The sequence below is a fragment of the Lepisosteus oculatus genome, chromosome 20 (assembly GCF_040954835.1).
Source record: "Lepisosteus oculatus isolate fLepOcu1 chromosome 20, fLepOcu1.hap2, whole genome shotgun sequence".
In the NCBI taxonomy this organism is placed as follows: domain Eukaryota; kingdom Metazoa; phylum Chordata; class Actinopteri; order Semionotiformes; family Lepisosteidae; genus Lepisosteus; species Lepisosteus oculatus.
The window spans coordinates 12,918,558-12,941,607 of record NC_090715.1 but is presented as its reverse complement, the minus strand read 5'-3'; the positions used below and the strand labels follow the sequence as shown (position 1 = coordinate 12,941,607).

Sequence of the window (23,050 nt, the reverse complement as noted above, 5' to 3'; positions counted from 1 at the left end):
GACATACTGATAGTAATTGTACCATGCATCTCAAACAACCATCAATTATACCCGTTGATGAGATATAAATAATGTCTCATCAATAACATATATAATATATGAATAATATGTATAAAATCTATAAACAATAATATATATATGAATTCATTGAAAATACTGAATAGTGTAAGGATGCTTTGATGAATCAGAAAGTTTTTGCTGTATCATCAGTACAATCGGCCCAACGATGAGGCGACGAGCAAGACAAGACGCAGATGTCTGGTGCATAGACTGCAACGTTAACCTTATTGCCCTTCTGACACGCTTGCGTTCTTCTTCCAATCGCAAGGAGAATGGAGATGCCTTTAAGCTGTGCGTGTCTGGAAAAGAGGATTCCTTCTGCACCGTCTCTGTGAAAGATGCCAGCCTCAGCGACGCGGGGAAGCTGGCCAAGGATTTGCAGGTATGCTAAATAACACGAGAGTGAAAAGGCAAAACTGCAGGAGAGTACAAATGGGACGCACGAGAGCTACTGACGGACAGATTATAAAGCTCCTTTGCTGTGCCCTTAATGTGCAGATGGCCTGGGTACATAGTGGTCCGCATCCACCATTGTTACAGTTTATCTGATTGCCCTGTGACCTGTGATGTTTCGCCCTCACTTTGCAGCAGCATTCAAGGCCTTTTCAGCAGTAAGTAGTAAGTGCTTTCATTGAAATGAACACCTTTAATAATGCACGAGGTCGACCAGTTTTAAAAGCACGATGTACCAACGTCGCTGGTGTGGTTCACTGCCACGTCACACCATACAACAAGGTTGTGATGATGCAGACTGAGGTTCTGTCCTGGGGAGCAAAGCTACAGCTTCATATGCTGGGATGGCCCAGGTGCAGGGCAGGGGTGGTTAGCACTGCTGCGTCACTGCTCCACAGCCCTGGGTATCTGTCTCTGTGGAGCTTGCTCGTTCTCCCTGTGCGTCAGTGAGGCTTCACCAGGTCTTTCAGGTTCCTTCCACCTTTAAATACATGCTGGCTGGGTTTGAGGGTTACTCTCAGTCGTCCCTTTGCTCTGTGGCCCTGCAACGGACTGATATTCCTTTCAGAGGGAAAACAGTCAGAAGTGCTCTTAGCCCTGCCTTGTGCCCTGTGTCTCCATTACTGAGCTGTATCTTGCTGCAGTGTTCAGCTAGATAAACAGGGATCTCACTGATCATTGGTAAAACTTCACGTGTTTAGTTTATTTAGGGTGGAATTCATATTAAAAACCAGAAAGGGGCGGCAAGGTAATCTTGCTTGTTTCTTGGTGTGGAAACATCTTTGTTGGTCCTGGAATGATTCAGACTTGGACAGACTTGACAGAACCTCTGCAGGATTGAATTACACCACAGGGAGACAGGCTGGCGGAAGCAGAGCAGAGGCATGTTTTAAAACCAGCTAGTAATTACAAAGAACTCTTATCATTTCTCTGATAGGGAGCTCCTTTACTGCTAGTTATCAGAGCTGTGGTTGAATACAGATAATACTGTACTACACAGTAACAAATTAATTTACATGTATCTGACCATCTTCTGGAAAATGGTACTCTGGTGTGGATCTAATGAAACATAGCCCTCATGTTTTAACATGATGGGGAGTAGAAATTGTGTCACTATTTTTAAAATGTCTTACAATTTTGTACGTTTCCAAGAAGGTGTTGCATAGAATTGTGAATTGCACATCTCTCAAAAAAGTATCATCTGTGGTAATTGTGATATCTAATGCTTGTGTTCTGACCACTTTTTGTATTACTTTTTAATTATAACCTAAATTAATGTTATTATTGGTTTCCTCCAGTACTCTGTTCTGTATTTTTAAAATCCTTTATTTCATCAAGTAAATCAACTGAGAACAAATTCTCATTTACAGCGATGACCTGTGAACTCATTTATACAGCAGGGCTACTGTTCTGTGTGTAAGTGAGGAACATTACTCAAGGGTATAACAGCAGTGTCCCACCTGAGATGTGAACCCATGACCATCCTGTCCAGAGTCCTCACCACAATTTCATGCTGCCCCTTAAATACTGTGTGCCTCCTGACTATGTTAAGTACTCTATCATGCTTAACATGAGGTGTTACAAAAATGAATATACATTGACTGAAACAGTGAAGGCCAGGGAGTAAAATTACAAGTGCCATTTCCAGACTGTCAATGTAATAAGAGGGATAGAACAATGAGAAACCTGACTTCCTAGAAAGATAGTTTCCGAAAAGATTATAGAAAATGTTTCCTTTTTCTGGAGCATTAATGAAACTTTGAATGCAATGCCTCCTTTGGATTGGATTAAATCCGGTGTGGATCCACCCTCCCTTAGCAAACACAGCAGAAGTGACTGGAGGAAACAGGGCACGGTAACTCATGGTTTCAATGGCATCAGCCCAGGAAATGTGAACAGTGCTCTGGCCATGAGCAGAGAAGTCGGCAATGAAGTGGGACATGTATGTATCTCACTTATCCAGCATCACGGTATCATCACAAGCGCATTGGGAGAGGTGTTGATGGGGTGTGTTAATTTAGCCTCAAACAAAAGTTCCACTAAGATGCCATAAAGCTGACTTGCTTTAGCAGCTCCAGTGGCTTAACGCTACATAATAAAAGACAGGAACAACACCCACAAACAGGGTAAAACAGACCAATGTCTGCTGAATATTGAAGGACAGAACCTAGAGCAAGACAGAGTAGGACAAGAAGTAATTACATATCAAAGAACAGGACAAGCACTCAGATTGTGAAACAAACTTTCTTCTGACTGTATATAAGAGCTGGAAAACCTTTGCAGTTTGTTTGTTCTGTGGGGCAGACCCGTGCGCATTGTCAGATTTATTGAGCTCAATAAAACTGAATCTGCACAAGACTGTGTCCTGCTCCTCTGATGAAGAATTTCCCACAACAGCCTCATGCATTATGAGCTAGCCCATGTAAGCCTCTTTGCAGAAAAGAGACAAGCGAAAACAAAATCAAGAGGTACAAATGGTAAAATGTCCTGCTCTATGCTCAAGCTCTGACTGTGTCTTTTCAGGTGGATATAGAAAAAGGTCTGTCCGAGTCCTGTGTTCTTCAGAGGAGACAGCACTATGGCTGGAATGAATTCAATGGGGAGAGCAAGATGCCAGTTTGGATGAAATACCTGAGCCAGGTGCGTGTTTCTGGAAACTTTGAAACAGACCACTGTATCTGCAAGTATAAAAACAATAGCACACTAGAAACAGAAGAAGAACATGGCAGAAGATGAGGATTTAGTTGATCAGTCGAGATATTTATGATATGAATTAATTTCCCTTACTTGTCAGCCTGAAACACTGAAATGTAAACAGTGTAATTCATAAAATAAAATGGACAAAGATATTTCATTGAAGCTGACACTTGTGAATATTTTGGGATGATATTGTCAAATCCTGACAAGGACTATTGTACAGATTTGTATTTTGAATGAAACTCTCTGTTCTGCTAAGTGACTTAAAAATCAGGTGTATTTATTCAAAGGTGATTTGCAGGCATCCAAAAAGAATGCACTGAATATAGTTTTCTAAGATTGCATACCAGTATGTATCTTTGTCTAAAATACCATTATAGGGAAAAATCAGGCATTAATTCCATGGTGAATAGGAAGATGAAAAATCACTGAACATTAACCGACACTGTGCATGCTGAGGTAAAAATAGAATTTAATAAATGATATCCATGCCATAAAAAATAACCAGACACTGCTTTGTATGTAAGCTTGAAAAATCAAATCTGGAACAGAACTGAACAATTGAGTAGGTTGCAATACACTAAAAGAATGAGAAAAAAAATAACAAAGGAAAGGGTTTCATGTTGTCATTTCAAAACCTGATAAACCAGAAACATGTCTTCAAACTGTACGTGGTAGTAGACAATAGTTCCAGGAACACAGTAATATTGAAGGCTTTAATTCCTGAAAATGACGGATCTAGATTACTGTGGTTGTCTTTTTTCCAGTACTGATGAAGCTTTATGAAAACGATATTTACAATTTTTAAAACTGCAGCTGTGATTTACCTCCCCATAGTAAATTAATATTTCCTAAGGTTTTAGCTCTAAATGGTGTATTTGATACTGTAACATACACAAGAAGTTATATCTATAAATAATATGGTGGTATATTAAACACTATTGAAACATTTTTTGCCCGGAGTGAATTAATTGATCAAGTATAAAAGGCTCCTGGACAGGTTTCTTAAAGCCAACGTGTGGCGATCTCACTGCTCGGTGGGACGAGCAGCAGGTGATTAGAAGACCTGGCTTGCTGGGCGAGAGACAGATGAGAGCCAGGGGAAAACTGCAGGCAGTGAACTGACAGGGAACAGCTGGGCAGGGCTGTGCGTTTACAGTTACTGGGCTGAGCAGGGAGTGCGCACACTGGAGACGAGCTGCAGGCTGCTTGCTGACAGGCCAGCGGAGTGAGCCGTGCACACAGGCAGACGTGGTGCTGCGGTCAGATAGGGTCTCATGAGGCAGCAGAGCTGCACATCCAGGTCCACGGTGGAGCATTTGAGACACAAACACGGTCTAAAGCACTGAGGGGAGATCCAAGAGGCTTGGTCAAAGCAAGCGAGGGTCAGCTCCAGGAAACACGATAGAACAGACAGGCACATCCAGGAGACAATGTAGTGAAGACAAGCAGGTTCTGAATAAGTAAAAGCTGTAGAGCACAAGTCAAAGGGGCATCCAGGGACAAAGCCGTAAAACAAAGTACAGGTCAGGAATCCAAGAGAGGCAATAATAGGGAAACAGGAAAAAGGCAAAGGCAAAGGCAAAGCTAGGGGTAACAAGGATGAGCTCAGAGTACAAACACAATATCAGAGCCACAGGCACAGTCTGAGCCCTTAAATATCCCTGAATCACCTGGACAGGTGGGATGGTACTTGCCTCCAGGTGATCTGGGTCTCCTGTCATTTCGTGTCCATGGCAACTGACAATGAGTGACAGGTGGGTGGAGTAGAGGCCACCTGCCAAGCCAATGCTGCCTTGCCCACAGAGCAGCAACCGGGACAAGCCTAACACAAGGATAATTAAAGCACACTCCAAAATCATTGTTCATTCAAAGCAGAAGTTGGAAGCATTTCATATCCAGAAGCATTACACACCTACTTCACTGACACAAACATCACCTATTAACAAATCTGCTAAAGAATGTAGCAGTCTGTGACAGTCTGTGTGAAGCAGCAATACCAACGCACAGCTGTGACAACAGTAGCATCAACATTGCTAAAGACCTATAAATAAACTGTAATCTTTAGTTGCATGACAGGAATAGATTTTTATGATATTTTTGGATTTTTTAGTTTTAGCATTACTTGACAACTTAATGTATGCATTCCGACTTCTGGTACGTTGTGGGATTAAAAGCTTGGTTTGCTCTTGCTCTGTTCTTACTTTCAAATTGAAACATTCAGAGTAGAGAACAAAAGGGGTTGGCTCAACAAAAAAGATCTACAAAATAGTAAATGATCCACACAGAAAGAGTCACACCCACTGCATTAGCCCCAGATTATAGCAACACATTTGTTTCATTTCAGTTTTGAAAGAAGGCTTTATACAATAGGAAATATTATCCTGTCAGACTGAGTGGCCTGTTTTCCCCTGTGACTCACTGTGCTTTTTCTATCTGTAGTTTAAGAACCCTCTGATTCTCCTGTTGCTGGGCTCTGCTGGAGTTAGCATCATTACCAGGGAGTACGAAGATGCTGTCAGCATAGCTGTGGTAAGGTAGATAATGCATTTGTGTTTGTGTGCGCATATCAAAAGCAGCATAAAAGATGTTCTGTATTTCACAAAGGCAACTAATAAAATGTAAATTATCTTTCAGTCCAAGCTAAAGGTCAGCTGATGGCCACAGTACAAACCACATACTGTATTCCAAATCTGTAAGGCCAGGTCTTGGATGGCCACAGCAATACCTAAGCTGTGCTAGATGGTATTCAGTGGATGCTGACACAATTGAGGTGCCGGATTGGGATTTGCACACTTGTGATAAGGACTTTAGGATCTTGGATACAGCCTTGGTTTAAAACATTCCTGGAATCATGCCCATTTCTACAACACAGCATCCCCCCTCATCAAACTGGGGCGACAGAGTGGAAGTTCTGGTACACAAATTGGCTGAGCACTGCAGGAGGAGGTTCAGAGTGAACAGTCAGGGTTCCTTTGACTCTGTTTTGAAAGAGCGATTCCTGTGACTTCCCAGGGACCTGCAGGCTTGCAGTTCTCAGAACATGCTTTATAATTCTAACATGGGAGCTGTAGTCACTGGCAGTGGAATGCAAGTTTGTGACATGCTTTAGGAAAAGCAATTATCTCTAGATTTCATGTTCCAGCACTACACTGGGAGTGTGAGAAAAAATTAAAAGGTGGAATTTTAAACGGTTTTCTTCAGAAATAGAAAGTGTTTGTGCAGCTTACTGTCATGTAAATGAAAAGGCAGGAGTTAACATGAATTTAAATATCCTAATTTTGCATATTAACTGAGTACAGTAACTACCAAGGGAAGGATGGGGAATGTGCACGCCTTCCTTTAAAGGACACACTGTCAGGGCATCGGCTATTTCTCACACTGTGAGGTTGACAGTTTGCAGTGATTCGATGAATGACGCAGTGAGCCCACAGGCACCTAGCGAGTCACCAGGCTTGGTGCTGCACAATACTCTAGCTGAAGCCCACACAGCCTCACTGCCTCCACTTGAATATCCCAGTCACAGCTGGCCTTGACACAAACTAGCCTCTTTACTCATGTCTCTCAAGAGTCTCCCATACATGCAGGGCCTATTAAAGGTTTACACACCCTTTCCGATGTAACACATTTTGAGGTCTAAAATCAAGTCACATGATATTTGAGTTTATTTTACCTTTCTTTACACATTGTAAAGCACAACTTCCAAGTGAAAAAGAAATGCTCAGACATTGTGAAAAGTAATTACAAATGAAAACCTAGAAAATTGGGTTGGATAAGTGTGGATTATAGGAACTGCGTTTTCTTGTATTACTCTCAGACAACAAACTAATGTTTTCACTAATTTCCTGTGACTTTAGAAGATGGAAAACCATGCCTTTCATTCTAGAAAAGAGCTTTTTTGTGTTTAAGGATTTCATGTGGCACCCCACACTTGTGTCCACTGAAAATGCCCCATGAAACTACATCCCAGGAGTGACGTGAATCTCTTGTAGGTATACAAAATCTTGTAGGTACTGTATACAAGATCTTGTAGGGATTCAAAATCTGTTAAGTTCTGATATGCAAAATCATTCCTCTTCGGTGTGTTATATGTACCCATAATTGGTAGGTGATGTAATTATTTTTTTTTAATCTAACAGCAAGCAAAGCTGTCACCTTTTATGTTCTCTTTCAGACAGCATGTTTCACTTTTGGGCATTAATTTAAAAATCATTCAAGTGAAGTGAAGAATGTGTTTTATTCCCACAACAGGCTGTCCTCATCGTGGTCACGGTGGCATTTCTACAGGCAAGTAACTTTCACATTTTTTCAATCAGTCTACTGGCACGAATGCCAAGAATGGGTTAACCCCAGTATTCTGATCTCAACGTTTTTATTTTCCGTTTCACTTTTGCCTCAATACAGGAGTACCGTTCCGAGAAGTCACTAGAGGAATTGAACAAGCTGGTTCCCCCTGAATGTAACTGGTATGTAAACGATAATGGAACGCTGTGATGTTTCTTTTATATTGCACACAGTGGGACTACAAAACTATTTAGCGTTATGCAGTCAATTACTTTGCAGGTGGTGCAGAGCCAATCTCCAAAGGACTCGAAGTGCTGGAGGAATGGCATTCTTCAGACCTTCGTGCAATTGAAGACTGCTTGGAATTTCTCTCATGGTTATGTGTGATGCCTGATACAGCAGCTCCAAAGTCACACTCTGCATTAAATGCAAGCCAACATCTTGAAACCTGGTGGTGGACTTGTAAATTTAGCGTCTGGTTAGGATATGGGCAGTAATGTATAATCATTTTTAAAACCCCACTACCGTGGTTCACTAGTTTAACTGATGTTATTAGGCTTTGATTCATAGCCACAGTGACTGCATACATCAAGAACTGAACTGTGATGTATAATACAGACATTTTTTGTCTTGGAGTTGACAGATTTTCTAATAAATCTGTGCTTCAGTGCTGCATGTTTCAGTGAAGTCCAACCGTGTTTCAGTGCGATATTGGACAGTTGGATATTGGAGATTGAAAATACATTAAGTAGGAGTACGACTGTGACATCGTTCCTGTTAGTGTTGCACTGTGTATTTGCTCAAAAGTGCTCTAGTGACCTTGCTGTCATCACATTGGTTAAGCGATGTGGCTAATTTTACTTCTGCAAAAAAAATTGTGGAGGCCAGTAATGAAAGTCTCTCTTTCCAAGAGATATGCTTTTTTACAAGGCCTTCTGTTTTATCTTGCTTTTGGTGAAAGCAGGAAGATGTGCAGCAAACCTCAAACTTATTCTGGTACCACTGATAAACAGGGTACAGTATATATTTTTGCCCACTGAAGGCTGTGCTTAAAGAATGGTCATTGTTCCAGAGAATGGCTGTACCTAGAAAGGCCATGTGAAGAAAAGACAGTGAGGATGTTTTAGGACCACTGTGTTCTACATATGTGTATGTTTGATTTTTTTTTTAATCAAAGGTTGGAGCTGTTACGTAAAAGAGTTACGATTGTGAATAGGGGGATACTGTGACATGCTGCCCCCTGTGTGGGTCAGTGCAGGAAAAACTTAGGGGCTACATCATCATCATGGAGCATTTTATTAACAAAAATGCAGAAAATAAAACATGCAGATGAACGTATGAAGCCACAAAAAAAACAGAATTCTCACACATTACACTTCCAGACACAAAACAAATTGGACTCATCTCTTTGTCTTTTCTTAAACAGAGTTGAAGCTAAGTTACATGAAGCTGCCTTAACAGCTATTTTAAAGACAGGAAGTTGCCCCCCTGAGTGACTAATTGACTGACCTCATTAATTAACGAGGCATGTGCCTTAGATTCTCCAGCCAACCAAGCAACCTAAAGATGCTGCACTGTAGCCACATCAACACATTTAGACCGAGGCAGACACACACGTTTCTATTTGATTAATTATTATTCCACTTTAAGATATATACAGTATACTGTATGAGCACTGATAGAAACTTAAAATAAGTACTTTTCTGTTTTGTTTCTCAATACATCCATGTGCATACCTCTCTTTTTAACTTCCATGATACATTTATGTTCAGCATCTGCAAGAATTTGTCCAAGGTAGCTTAAATAACTTTTTACATCACGTTTCGCCTGTTTTAACAGTGCATCCGTCAAACATTACAAGAATTCTGGATTGAATTTCATACTTTTTTTAAAAACGATGACATCAATTGTAAAAAATGCTCCATGAACAGCAAACAGACTAAGTGACTGCCTTCATGAATATGTTACACTGAAAATACACAGTAGATTTATTAAGATGTATGATGTGTACTGTAACGGGTAACTTGTGTTGTATTCTTAAACAGGGAAGTACTTGCAAACCTGGTGAAGAAATTTACCACATGCTTCTTTGTAGTCTAAGCAAAGTCTTAGAGCTTTAAAAAGGGTGGAGTTTGTTGTGGAACAGAAGTGCTATTTACCTCCATTTTTTACCTTCTAAGGGTATTTCAGAAGAAGAAATGAAGGTGAAATTCTCCAGGAAGAAGAAACACACTAAAGACTATAGAATAAATATTGATTTAGTGTATTCATTATTCCAAAGTGGCAATGCCCACTTATAGCTGGGAAACGAATGGCTTCATACCCTTCGCAACAAAACAAATCCAACATGTGATAAACTACTACTTTATAATATCAGAGAGACTAAACAAATCCAAAACAACAGCATTTTAAAAAACATGCATTGTACAATAATAAAATCACACTACTCTACTCCTCTAAAACATGCTTTTGTTTCTAAATTTTCAATTTAGTCAAACTAAAAACCGGGTGTTGCCTGAGGTCCATTCTAGCTTATTAAAAGCCAAAAATGCCCCATCTTAGGTCATAAGCCAAGGTTTTCTAGTTCTAAATGGCCGCCCATTTGTTGATCATTGGCTTAACTGGACTAATTCAACAACTCCTAGCCCTTCTCCCAGCTTGAAAGAAACCCAGAAAGCTTGCAGATACACTGACTGGCCCTTCAGGATCTGGGCTGTACATCCCCATCATAATATTGCAGACTCTGGCCTAATATGACTGCTTTCTGTCTTTGAAACATAGATCATGTTTCCAAATTTCCTGACCCATCCTCCTTCTAGGTAATAGTACCCGAGTCCAAGCAGAATGACGAAAGCAGGCATTGTGGAGTACCACAATTGGTGCTGTAGGAATTTGGCATCTGTGTCTTTGTAGCAACTCCAACGACCAAACCTGAACTGAAAAGAAGTGGGTCAGTTGTGTTCTGTGCAGTTCCAGAGCTGAGCCGCCCCTGAGGGCTTTGTTCTGATTACAGTGTCCGAGATGGCACAGTGGAGAGAAGGCTGGCTCGTGAGCTGGTGCCTGGAGACCTCGTGTGCTTGTCTGTTGGCGACAGGGTTCCAGCAGACGTCAGGCTCATTGAGGTACAGTACTCTTAGGTTTCGTAATGTCAGAGCTCCATGTGTGTTAGTGAAGGTCAGCCTGGGAAAGGAAATGAAGTGTGTGACGTTAACAGCGAACATGAGACCAGGGGCCTCACTCTCCATTCTCCAAAGAGTTATGAGATATTCAGGATTTTGTTGCAATCTTCTTGGAATAAAAGACAAAAATAAGATGTTTCTAAGACATTTGTGTATTTGACTGGGGAGAAAATTCGATATGCAGTTAACTCCTCGTGTTCTCTTGCCAAAAATGTAACTAAGAGTGCAAATTTTTAACAATGTCAGAGTCCCATGTTACATTCCAGGTAATATTACTCCCAGTTGAATTTACCAGTATACACACCTGTTGGTGTAACCCATTTAAACCAAGCATCTATGCAAAAGTATTTGCCTTAACAGAAAACATCAATTCATGTATAATCCAAAGCCCTTGCATCTGACCCTACAGGGGGGTCACTGTAAGTCTACCCCAGAGCGCACACACGCCTAGAGGAACAATTAAGAGAAGCCCGTAACCTTGTCCAGATGTGTCACACTCAATTCCAGGAGGGCCTAGTGTCTTCTGGTTTCTGGTCCAACCATCCCAAAGACATGGGGATAACATGCAAACTGAATGTTCCCCAACCTGAAATAAACCCAGGACAGAGAAGGCATGCCAGTCCCCAGCTTATCTGTCCTCATGATCTGCTGACTATTAACCTCTCTTTCCTCCTGGCATCACGAGCTCCACAGCAGAATCAAGGCTGAAATGGGCTTAAACAATTACTGGCCCAATACTTGAGAAGTCTCCTAGGGGTGATCAGTATTGTTGCTGGAGATCCACATTCCTGCAGCTATATTATGGTCTCTAAATCAACAGTAAGGTTCTTGAACAAATGGCAGCTATGACCCATTAAGCTGAGGAAGTTTTTATCTGCTCTAGACCTTGGATACTGTAAAGATCAGAAGGTTTTTCTCTGACTCCATGGAAATCCATGGATGGTCATCTCTGCTCTATCTATTGGTCTGATTTCACAAAATATAGTGCCTTAAAAACTGGACAAGCAGGGCGCTAGGTTGTTTTGGCAATGGACGACTGGATGGCCTGTGTTGACATCTAGCTGTCTCCTTAGGCTATTGATCTCCTCGTGGACGAGTCCAATTTTACAGGGGAGGTGGAGCCCTGCATTAAGACAGACAGCACCCTGTCGGAGAGTGAGGATCCTACCTCTCTCCCCAACATCGCTTTCATGGGCACACTGGTGTGTCATGGTCGGGGCCGGGTGAGTGCACCGTGTGTGTGGCGTTCTTGAAAACGTACCGGAACACCTCGAGATCTGCCATCTACTCTCATCTACTACACACCCTCTGAAATTGTATTCGTTTGTTACAGAAATCAGACATGTTATTTTGAGCAAATTCATCTTCAATGACACAATACAAACCTACAAACACAGTTTAAAGTTTACTTCTGCATTTCTGGTATCCAAATGTCTTGTCACCTAGCCTCTTCTGATATGGAATAACTATGGTAGAATTGTACACAATATTTCTGAACTACTACAAAATCTAGCACATTTGCTATCTTTTACAATGTTTAACTATTAAATTCATAAATGAAAAGTCAATAATTTGTCTATTTTGACTATTTTCCAGTAGTTTGATTTACTGTATAGTATGTAGCACGTCAAAATGGAGTATTCTAAAATGCTTACAAGCTGCTTCAGGGTTTTGGCTGTAGAATAGTTTTGTCCATTGGTGGATAACTTTTGAATTCATTCTTTCAGGAGGAATCTCCCTATGGTTTAAGGAGCAAAGCAGATTGAAGCTTAGTAATTACCATGCTAATACCAAAGACATTATCACTGAAAGTTTTTCGGTGGGGTTAATTGATAAATACTATTATGGGAATAAAACACACCACTGATTAATACTGTTGATTTGATTTGTATATCTTTGTACAACATTATTAAGGATTTGGGGATCCCCTGGATTGAATGATAAGTCCAGATAAGTCTGGCAGCAGATGCCCCATAGCTCAATGAAAACAACTTTTGAATGCTCCTTCTCTCATAAGGCAAAGGTTTGAAAGAAGGACATCTGTGAGATTTGTTTTCTAATTTAAAACAGGTTGCATTGCTAATCTGTCTTAAGTAAATATATTCTGTAGACAAGATAATCAGTTTGATCCTAAACAAGTACACTTGAGTGACAAAATATCTAAGGCCAGTTATTTTTTTATTATATTGATTGCACTTTCTGTCTTGTCTAATTAGGGACTCGTTATTAGCACCGGAGAGAAATCTCAGTTTGGCGAAGTGTTTAAACTGATGCAGATGGAGGAGGTGAGATCACTGCTCTCTTATCCTTATCCTTAAACACAAGCACAGAAAAGACAACCTCTTGAAATTCAGATGCCAAGTAGCAAAGCCAGCAATTCTTCATGTATCCTGTAATGTTCTGCTTCCTAAAGCACTTCAGCTCATACTCCATGAACTTTACTTAAATGTAAAAACAAAGCCCCCAAATGAGTCTCATTTCCATTGTCCTGTCAGACATAATGGCTCAATGTCATTGTGTGACTCCACAGACTCCAAAGACCCCACTCCAGAAAAACATGGACACACTTGGAAAACAGCTGTCCATCTTCTCGTTTGGAATTATTGGTAAGTGAAATTTCATTGCTCAGCATATCCGTGGTCCTTTGGTATGTTTTTACTACTTATACCAAATGCACAATGCACCATATGTAAAATGCATTCTTAATGTAACTTTGAAATGAACAGGATATTTCTCATATTTTCAATATATTGCTATAATTCATATCAAAACAAGTGTTTCATAGCCTATATTATTTTATTTGCCTTATAACTCTAGTTTCTGTCTATTTCAGTGCTGTGTTTCAAACTTTGCCTTCTAATGTTTGCAATTAGATCATTTCAGTCTATAGATGAGGCTGAAAGACTTGCAGAAAATGCACCTTTATTGGTGTAATTCAATGCTGTCCTCTCAGGCACACTTAAGTTTATAAACATATTTAGTACGAGCTGCTCCTCTCTGCAGAAGAAGCCTCTGTTCATGCGACTGATCTAGAAGAACACTAGTGGGTTACGAAGAAAAGTTGGAAGGCTGTAGACTGGGACTTACAGTACATTACAGCTAGATTCAAATCAAAGTACTCAATTAATATGCAGGACTTAGATAATGACTTTCCTTACTCCCTTTCTTACTCTATGTTTAAGTTCACAGAATGGTAGACTGCTCTGTTCTCCCACAACAAGGCAGAATAAAATAAAAATAGGCCCTTCATAGTGTAATACATTAAGTGTGAATGCTTTTCAACACATCCTGATTCATGAGCAAAGCTAGCTACTGTGTTAGCTAATTGTAATGGCAAGTAGTAAGAAACAATCTTATCAGAAGATTTAAATAAGGATAAAAGTGCCTAAATGTTAGATTCTCTGCTGCAAAATGTGACCAGAATGAATCGCATGTTCACATTGAATATTTTGCTTTAGTATTGCTGTTAACACTCATGAGAACTATCTCCATGCTTCCTTGGGTTCTTTTAAGGCATCATCATGCTGATTGGATGGGTGCAAGGGAAGCCCCTGCTCAACATCTTCACCATCGGAGTCAGGTGGGGAACTAGGGGAGCCATTATTGGGTGTGCTTGCCTTCTACCCCAGTTTCACTGCACCCCACACAGAACAACAGTTTTCAACTGTCAGGCAATATTTCTGTATCAGCTTCTAGGAACTAACTCTGCTGTCTTCTGTAGTCAAAGTAGGTGTATATAAGGACATAAAAAGAACATGAATTACAAAAGAGAAGGGGCCAGTTGTTTGGTAGTTAGTATTTGATCCAAGGAATTCATTCAGTCATTTCTGGAAGGAATCTACTGTAGGCTTTTGACTTTAGATGCTTCAAATCCACAGTTTAAAATGCACTTCCACATAGTTTTCTCTTGTGTGGAACCTGAGCAATCAATTGTATGTTCTCAGACTAAAAAACAACAACTTTTTTATGAGGGTATTAATCTCCTATATTAGAACTGGTACTACAGAAAAATGTACAAGATATTTACAATTTAATTTCTTAGCTGAGTTACAGCTGCTTTTCTTAATTTAAAGATGTTAATCAGAGAGTAATCGGATAATGTAACTGACTTAATAATGTCACTAGAAAGTAGCAGGTCATATAAATTGATTTATTCACATTTGTCTTTGTTGTCAAAGTCTGGCAGTTGCAGCTATCCCAGAAGGCCTTCCCATTGTCGTCACAGTGACGCTAGCACTAGGAGTGATGCGAATGGCTAAGAAGAAAGTAATTGTGAAGAAGCTGCCAATTGTGGAAACTCTGGGTGAGAGTAAAAGTTGACTTACAGTAAACATTGTTAGATTGATCCTGGTACATTTTCCTAAATATACAGATTAGTGAAAGTCCACAAGATCTTTTGGATTTCATTCAACCGCTTCTTTGAGTGACTTAATTATTAATTTAGTTAGTCTAGTTTACCACTCCAGGATTAGGAATGAGCACTTCTTCGTGTACTGTACATATACAACACCCAAGCAGATTCTCTGAGGAACAGGCTACATGTGGCCATCTTAATAGTAAAAGACAGATTTCCATCAACCTTCCTAGACAGAACCATCTAAAAAATCTCAGTCCTACTGGAAAATGGTGAAAAGTGCAGTTCACTCCCCTTCCCTGTCTCCTTCATCCTAAACTGAGCTGAAGGTCAGCTTTCAAGACGTCAGGGATGGGATTGGACAGCAGGCGTTTTTCAATCTTGTGTAATGTACACCATGTCCTCTTCAAGATGTCATTGCAGCTCACAGACATGTTACTCCCTGTGGGCTTCCTGACAATACCCTATGTCACTTATTCCACATTGTCGTCATCTGTAATGAATTAATGGATAGATAATCCAACTTCACTGTTCCAACAATGCATTACATGGTCATTTAAGAAATTAGGTAGCCTGTGTTGTTGAAGGTATCAACACTTTTTTTTATAAAATAGCTATCATAAAGGGAGTGTCGTATCAGCTTTGTCTTTTCTTTAAGCTTGTAAAGGACCAACAACAGCTCAGGTCAGAGTTTTTAATCCCTGCGTCTTCCATAAATGAGACTACTGGGTCAATAAGAAGATCCAGCTATATGATGAGATCGGACACTGGCGATCCTCTTTGGTTATTCCTTGCTTACATGCGGGTTTTGAAGGAAACATTGAAACATTGGAGAAAAACCTGCACATCTTACACTTTAAACTTGATTTTAAAAGCCTTGTGGTGAAATAATCAGCATCCTATAACAGGGGTTTAAAGTTCCCCTTAAAGGGGAAGTCAAACACAAACAACCAAACTCACTGTCATCATCCTCGTTTTCAAACCTCTTTTCCCTGGTGAGGGTTGTGATGGTAACAGGCTGAGAAGAGTAGATCAGACTTCCACCTCCCTAGCAACTGTCTCCAGCTTCTCCTGGACGATTCCCAGGTGTTCCCAGGACAGCTGATAGATACTGTACTATCCCAGCGTGTCCTAAGTCTGTCCTGGGGTTTCTTCTCAGTAGGTCGTGCCTGGGAGGTCTTCTACGCCAGATGTCCATTATGTCACTGTATGATAATCAAATGACCGGGAACAAATCCTTAATGCCATACAGCCAGTCTGAAAACGGATCCGTCTCAGGGTAGCCTCCCAAACCACAGAAGAGCTTTTTCGGATGAAACACACCTGTCACCGTGTCTGTGGACTAATCAAAACAGTCATGTAGAAACACCAGCTTTGGGCCGAAAACAATACAGGGCAAAAGCGATTTCATCCACCACGACTTAATCTTAGATCTTCTGTCCTAAATTGTTAGGTCTGAGTGCTGTATAGTTAGCTTTACCTAGGTAGCAGGTGTATATAGTGAGTGTAGTGTTAAAATGAGTTTATTTAAACACTGTATTGTATGGTATGATTACTATTGGGAACTCAGTGTAACCATAGCTATGACAGTTACACTTGGTATTCTGTCTTTAAAAACGTGACTCATCTACTGTATGTGAGATTACAAAGACCATCAGAAAAGTTAGAAGCTACCATACACTAAAGATCTGCCTCATCTTTTATCAAACTTTCCTAGGCTGCTGCAATGTTATCTGCTCTGATAAAACTGGCACCCTAACAGCCAATGAAATGACTGTTACCCGGCTTTTCACTTCCGATGGAATGCATGCAGAGGTAAGTTTGAATAAATTGTTCTGCAGAAACTATACACTGGCTTGGAATAAATTTGCTGTTAACAACCTAGACTTTTTTTCAACCAACAATCTGTGATAGCAGGACCTCACATAACGAATGCAACTTGTCCTATATCCTCACAACAGCTATTAAGTAGTTCTATAACTGTTCCTAATAATTGGAAGTTATAAATTGAAGTTTGGAAGGGATAACAACCAGTCAACCACACACAGCTGTAAATAATCACCATAATTATAGAACTTAACTGTTTGTATCAAAACACAAACACTTCGTTTCACATTTGTCTCAAGCAATCTATCTCCACCTTGAACGTAGGTTCACTTCTCTCTGAATGGGGTTGGAGCCTCCTCGTCCTATGGCTAGGAGGCTGCCCATTAACCAAGCAGGTTAAGCCAAACGTATCTCACCAAATATTCCAAACGTTCACAAAGCATTCAATTCTTGGATGTTGTTGTCCCTAGAGAGCTGTGATATAGAGGTGAAATGTGTTAGAGGTTTATTTAGTGTAACTCTTCTGGCTGCGACAGCCTGACCGTAATGACCATTCTCACTATTGCAAGGAATGAGCCAGGGAGCTGCTTTGAAGGTGTAGATGAAATAACAGCAAGGGTGTAAGAGAAATAGACATATGGAAGCTGAGCAGGCAAGATATATACATAAGAGAGCAGAAATAGTCGAGATTAGGTTATGACCTTCCTCATATACATCTGTTAGAAAAATCAATCTAATGTTTTATTTATAAGCCCTCTAAGATGAAGACCTCCAAGGGACAACCTATCAGTTTTCTGATACTAAATCCATACATCTGAATCACAAGCCCCCTAACCAGTATGTTATAGGGGTCTGTAAAATTTTAGTCACCCTGTAACTGTCCTACCTTTTACAAACAGAAGAGCACAGGACAGCCTCTGCAGTCAATATTATGTTTGCTTAGTAACACTCCTCCCCAAAATCAAACGCAAACACACATTTATACCATCGTTTTAAAAAGACAGAGTAGCTCTACATTTGATGGAATGTAGTAAAGTAATTGTACTGTAAAAGTTTATAAAAAGACTCTTTACATTTGACATTTTAAATACAAAAAGCATTCACTGAAGGCAGGGTCAAAGTACGCTTGCAAAGCATCAGATGGAAATATAAATTCAGATGGAAGAAAAGGAAACCAGAACACAAAGAAGGCTGTGATTCATTAATGATATGTCATTGTTCTACTCTTCTCTTTGCCTAGTTTCAGTCGGCACACCTTCAGGTTAATGAAATTGCCAAATAGTCATCACTTCAGCATGGATGATAGAAATATCTATTTCTACATTATCATATACATCTGGCCCTACATGACACTCAAGGCCAAGAAACTGTACATTATGAACATGTTCATGATTGCTTCAGTGTTGTCCCATGGGTTTATATATCTAAAGAATATCTTTAAAATAACCCCCTGAACTCTTTTCCTTTAAGCTTGTTTAGGGCCACACTTCAGATATGGAAAACCTGTTCCTGTAATATGTGTCTTTCCTCAGGTAACAGGAATAGGATATAACGGAGACGGGAAGGTTTGTCTCGTGCCAAGCGGGGAGCTTGTGAGTGGTTTTAACAAAGCCTCTGTAGGAAAACTGGTGCAGGTGAGCTCGCAGTTTTGCAGTGCATGGGCGACAAAGTGCCGGGACTAAATCCTGTAAATCACGTAGTGGGGCTTTAATGGTGTGTATTCAAGAAAACTAAAATCCACTTCTCGATACTGGCGGGCGAGCTGCATGTAAATCAGCGGAATCGCCGATCTAGAAAGAATTCTTGCTAAATTGAATACGTATTTTCGGGGTTCAGGGTTCATCTTATTTATCAATGCACGAACAGTACAGCGTACAGCGGTGTTGTCGGCAATAAGATGCGTTAGGATGCTCGTTAAGAGCGATAGAAGAGTAGGAGGACAGGAATTTATAGGGATTAGATTAACGAAAAGAAAAAAATAGGATACAACAAATGTACATTGTATTGTAAATTGCAATTGTGTCAGATTGTGCGAAAGTAACACAAGGATAGGAGGTATTTGGCGCTCTTCGTATGTGTCCTGAGAGTGCGAGTGACAGGAGGGCGCCGGTGCACCCTGCCAGTTCAAGGAGGTACCTGCAGGCGTCTGCTGTGGTTGGCTGTTTAGCAGTCTTAATGCCTGGGGGAAGAAGCGGTGGCTCTGTGGCTAAGGATCTGCGCCTGTGGCTGGAAGGTTGCCGGTTCAAATCCCGCAGCCGGCAGAGGAATCCTACTCCGTTGGGCTCCTGAGCAAGGCCCTTAACCACAACTGCTCCAGGGGCGCCGTACAATGGCTGACCCTGCGCTGTGACCCCAGGCTTCTCTCCCTGTCTGTGTGTCTCATGGAGAGCAAGCTGGGGTATGCGAAAAGATAATTCCTAATGCAATTCCTTGTAAAGGGTTAATAAAGTGATGTTATTATTATTATATAAGAAGCTGTTACGAAACCCGTGGTTTTGTCTGTACTGTATACTTCGGTACCGTTTCCCAGATGGTAGCAGACAACTTGCTCTCTCTACTACCACCTGGGAAACGATACCGAAGTATACAGTACAGACAAAACCACGGGTTTTGTAACAGCTTCTTATATAATAATAATAACATTACTTTATTAACCCTTTAATCCCTTTACAGTATACAGACCAAGACCACCTGGTTTCATAACAGCGTCTTCCCCCAGGCTGTTAAACTTATGAGATAAACTTAGAATTTTTGCTTAATTTAATACGTCTTTTAAACAATTTGTTCACAGGCGGCCTGCATATGCAATAATGCTGTGATGAAAGAGGGCGCTCTCATAGGGCAGCCCACGGAAGGAGCTCTCCTTGCGCTGGCTATGAAAGTGAGTTGCCTTCTTCTCACTAAAACCCACGTGGCTTACAGAACTGTCATTTCTTTATTGAAATGTATTATGTACCTATTTGGAATAAAAATAAAGCTGTGAAATTCTAGGATGATATCCGAGCCCCGGTTTCAGTGTGGCTGAAAGTCAAATCTTTTGTTTGAATAGTAATCTGGTGAACCGGTGTCTTGCAGATGGGGATAGAGTCTGTGAAAGAAGACTATATCAGGAAAAAAGAGTTGCCCTTTAGCTCTGAACAGAGGTGGATGGCCGTTAGGTGTGCCAGCAAAAATCAGGTGAGCTGCCTCCTCAGTGTTGTGGCACAGAACTGCCAGCACTCTTTTGTCCCAGTTCACAGAGCACTGGCTTTTTCGGGCTTTGTGTTCAAGTGCATCTCTAAAACTACCACTTGCAAATAATTTCCCCGCTCTTTTGCTTTGCATGACAAATATACTACCCCCACCTCTAAATTAGATATGAAAAACAGCAGGATGAGCAACATTTCATACACTCTTTCCAAACAGGAAAGATCTACAGTACTTTAGATCTAAATTGTGCTTTGAACACAGCAACCTGCACTTTGAACAATGTTATTTCTGTACCTATATCCTAAACATTAAGCTTCTTGATGACTTGTCTACTTTAGACTCTGTGTTATACTTAAGGTCTTATACTGACACTGGTGGCTGTTCAGTTATTTGCTTAATGTTACATTCATCATTCGTACTGATTTTGTTACTGCTGGAAAATTAATAAATGGCGTTTGTAGTGACACTGCTGTAATTTTGATTTGTAGGCGGCCACACACTCAGTTTTAGGAAATAGGCACATGCCTTCCACTACAATTCATATGCATTAGTACTGTGCTATTACTATACAGCTGACACCTGTATTCAAGGCAAATTTTGAAGTCACATAGTGTAGAAAATGCACTGTGCTGCTGTTAAGACACTGTACCAGAGACACATACTGTATACTGTATTCAAATACAAGAGTAGGTTTGCCAGTGCGCAAGGTTCGAGTTGACTTACTCTTTTCTCATTCCTACAGGAGTCAGAGGAGCTGTATTTTATGAAAGGGGCGTTAGAGGGGGTGATAGAGCACTGCAGCAGCTACAGCCAAGGGGGGGTCTCCCTGCCACTCACCCCCCCGATGAGAGCTGTTTACGTGCAGGAGGAGAAGAGTCTTGGGGCTCTGGGGCTGAGAGGTAAAGGAAGTCCCTCACTTACAAAGGCTGCAGGCTCTTCATTATTAAAAAGGCCATAAAGAAATGGCGGTGGCTCCAGCTGAATGAAAAACAACATTCAGCCATTCAGTCAAACTTCAGATACATCCACTCCCCTTGTCAGGAGTGCCTTCCCCAGCAGATTTCAGTCAATTTAAATTAAAATTAAAGTTCCTTGGGCATAAACGGCTCATTTATCAGTCAACATCCTGGGGGCCAACCCTTGTTCTTGTCCAGATAATGGAGTTATTTTTAAGACAGGAAGGAATGTGACAAACAGCCCGTGTCAATTCTCAGTAGAGCGTGGCCTGGATTCCTCTGATTTACAGTGTGTTTAACAATGGTTGAAAAAGCAAAACTGGTTTTCCCGGTTGTCATTTTAGCCCAATGGTAGAGTATCTCGAAACCTGAATTCCTTCACAAAATCAAATATTGTTATTTCCCCGAGGCATTGCAAAGCAGCAAGAATTTACTCCGTGGTGAGCAGACCTTGTCACAGGCAGAAAAAATGAAAGGGACGTGAATTGTCTCTATAATGGCGTCAGAACCCTCCTCAGGGCTCCCAAACACAGTCCAGGGGAATCCCCAACACTAAAAACACGCAACACATCCCCCCAAGGCTGGTTTCTCAAACAGATGCAATCAACATCCATCATGTTTATATAGCGCTTTTCTGGACACTCCACTGAAAGCTCTTTACAGGTAATGGGGATCCCCTCCACCACCACCAGTGTTCTGCCCCACCTGGATGATGCAACGGCAGCCATTGTGCACCAGTACACTCCCCACACACCAGCTCTCAGTAGGGAGGGGAACAGAGCGATGAAGCCAGTTCAGAGATGGGGATTTTTAAGAGGCCATGATTGATAAAGCCCAGTGGGAAAATTGGCCAGGACGCCGGGGTTACACCCCTACTCTTTTCGAGAAACACCCTTTTAATGACCACAGAGAGTCAGGACCTCGGTTTTACATCTTAACCAAAAGACAGCACCTTTTTACAGTATAGTGTCCCCATCACTATGCTGGGGCATTAGGACCTAGACAGACCACAGGGTGAGCACCCCCTGCTGGCCCCACTAACTTCCAGCAGCAACCTTAGTTTTTCCCAGGAGTCTCCCATCCAGGTACTGACCAGGTTCACACCTGCTGAGCTTTAGTGGGCTGCCAGGTGTGAGTTGCAGGGTGATATGGCTGTCGAATTTTATACTACAGTGCTTCTTGTAATGTGTCACTTATAATACTGATACTAAATTTCAGTAGCAGAACATTAGATTTTTCAAAGTCAATGCGTTTTCTCCAGCTGGAAAGTTACAGGGAATCTGTGTTGGAGTGGCTTTACCAGACTCACAGAGTGCGTTTTTGTCCTGTGCTGTCCACAGTGCTGTCTCTGGCTTCTGGATTAGAGCTCGGCCAGCTGACCTTCCTGGGTTTGATCGCGATGACTGACCCCCCGAGAGAGGGCGTCAGAGAGGCCGTCCTTACCTTGCGAAGGTCAGGGGTGGAAGTGAAGATGATCACCGGAGATGCTCTGGAAACTGCTCTATCCATAGGTACTGTACGTTCATGTCCGATACAGAATCAGTCAGGAGAATCTGCTCAATATCTTTCGGGATCACTCAAGCCTGCTACACTAGACAGTTTAGCAAAATAACGTCTTTAACCAACTTTCCTTCGAAAATGCTAAAAAAAACTAGAATGTTTCTGTCTGGCTAAGGGCTAGCTTTAAACAAAGGGGCCTTAGTTCCTGGAGGGAGTTTCTTCAAGGGGAGAGGAAGTCTTTAGGCTTTTGTTCTAACCTGTGTGGTCAATTAAATAATTCATCTAATCATTTTTTAAAGATACAGGATTTTTTTTACTTAAGGGTTTAATTTACTATAAAACAAAGAGCTTGGACAGACAAAAAACTAGAAGACACCTATTCCTCTAGGGATCTTATTCTTCTTATTCCATTCCAAAATTTTAACCCAAGTGGTTTTTAAATGATCAATAGGTCAAAATTTTAGAAATATTATTTCTTGTTCCCAAATTAACGTATGCACAGAAGTACATCACAATATGGAATTCCAGAGAGAAAGATCCCACAATGTCTC

General features: G+C 41.0%; 2 protein-coding genes across 6 annotated transcripts in view; one reads left to right on the top strand and one right to left on the bottom strand.

Moving 5' to 3' along the window:
- plcg2 (phospholipase C, gamma 2) overlaps positions 1-23,050 on the bottom strand; it is a 96,328-nt gene that overhangs the window by 53,107 nt on the left and 20,171 nt on the right. The window lies entirely within an intron of this gene.
- The window catches only part of LOC102696882 (calcium-transporting ATPase type 2C member 2), a 34,386-nt gene that overhangs the window by 1,207 nt on the left and 10,129 nt on the right, over positions 1-23,050 (top strand). The window contains exons 2-18 of the mRNA XM_015368108.2: positions 329-442; positions 3,037-3,153; positions 5,653-5,742; positions 7,462-7,497; positions 7,615-7,676; positions 10,508-10,616; positions 11,747-11,896; positions 12,890-12,958; positions 13,204-13,279; positions 14,187-14,253; positions 14,852-14,976; positions 16,745-16,842; positions 18,387-18,488; positions 19,646-19,735; positions 19,930-20,031; positions 20,786-20,942; positions 22,340-22,510. Coding sequence (XP_015223594.2) covers positions 329-442; positions 3,037-3,153; positions 5,653-5,742; positions 7,462-7,497; positions 7,615-7,676; positions 10,508-10,616; positions 11,747-11,896; positions 12,890-12,958; positions 13,204-13,279; positions 14,187-14,253; positions 14,852-14,976; positions 16,745-16,842; positions 18,387-18,488; positions 19,646-19,735; positions 19,930-20,031; positions 20,786-20,942; positions 22,340-22,510 — 1,735 coding nt within the window. The remainder of the gene's footprint in view (positions 1-328; positions 443-3,036; positions 3,154-5,652; positions 5,743-7,461; positions 7,498-7,614; positions 7,677-10,507; positions 10,617-11,746; positions 11,897-12,889; positions 12,959-13,203; positions 13,280-14,186; positions 14,254-14,851; positions 14,977-16,744; positions 16,843-18,386; positions 18,489-19,645; positions 19,736-19,929; positions 20,032-20,785; positions 20,943-22,339; positions 22,511-23,050) is intronic.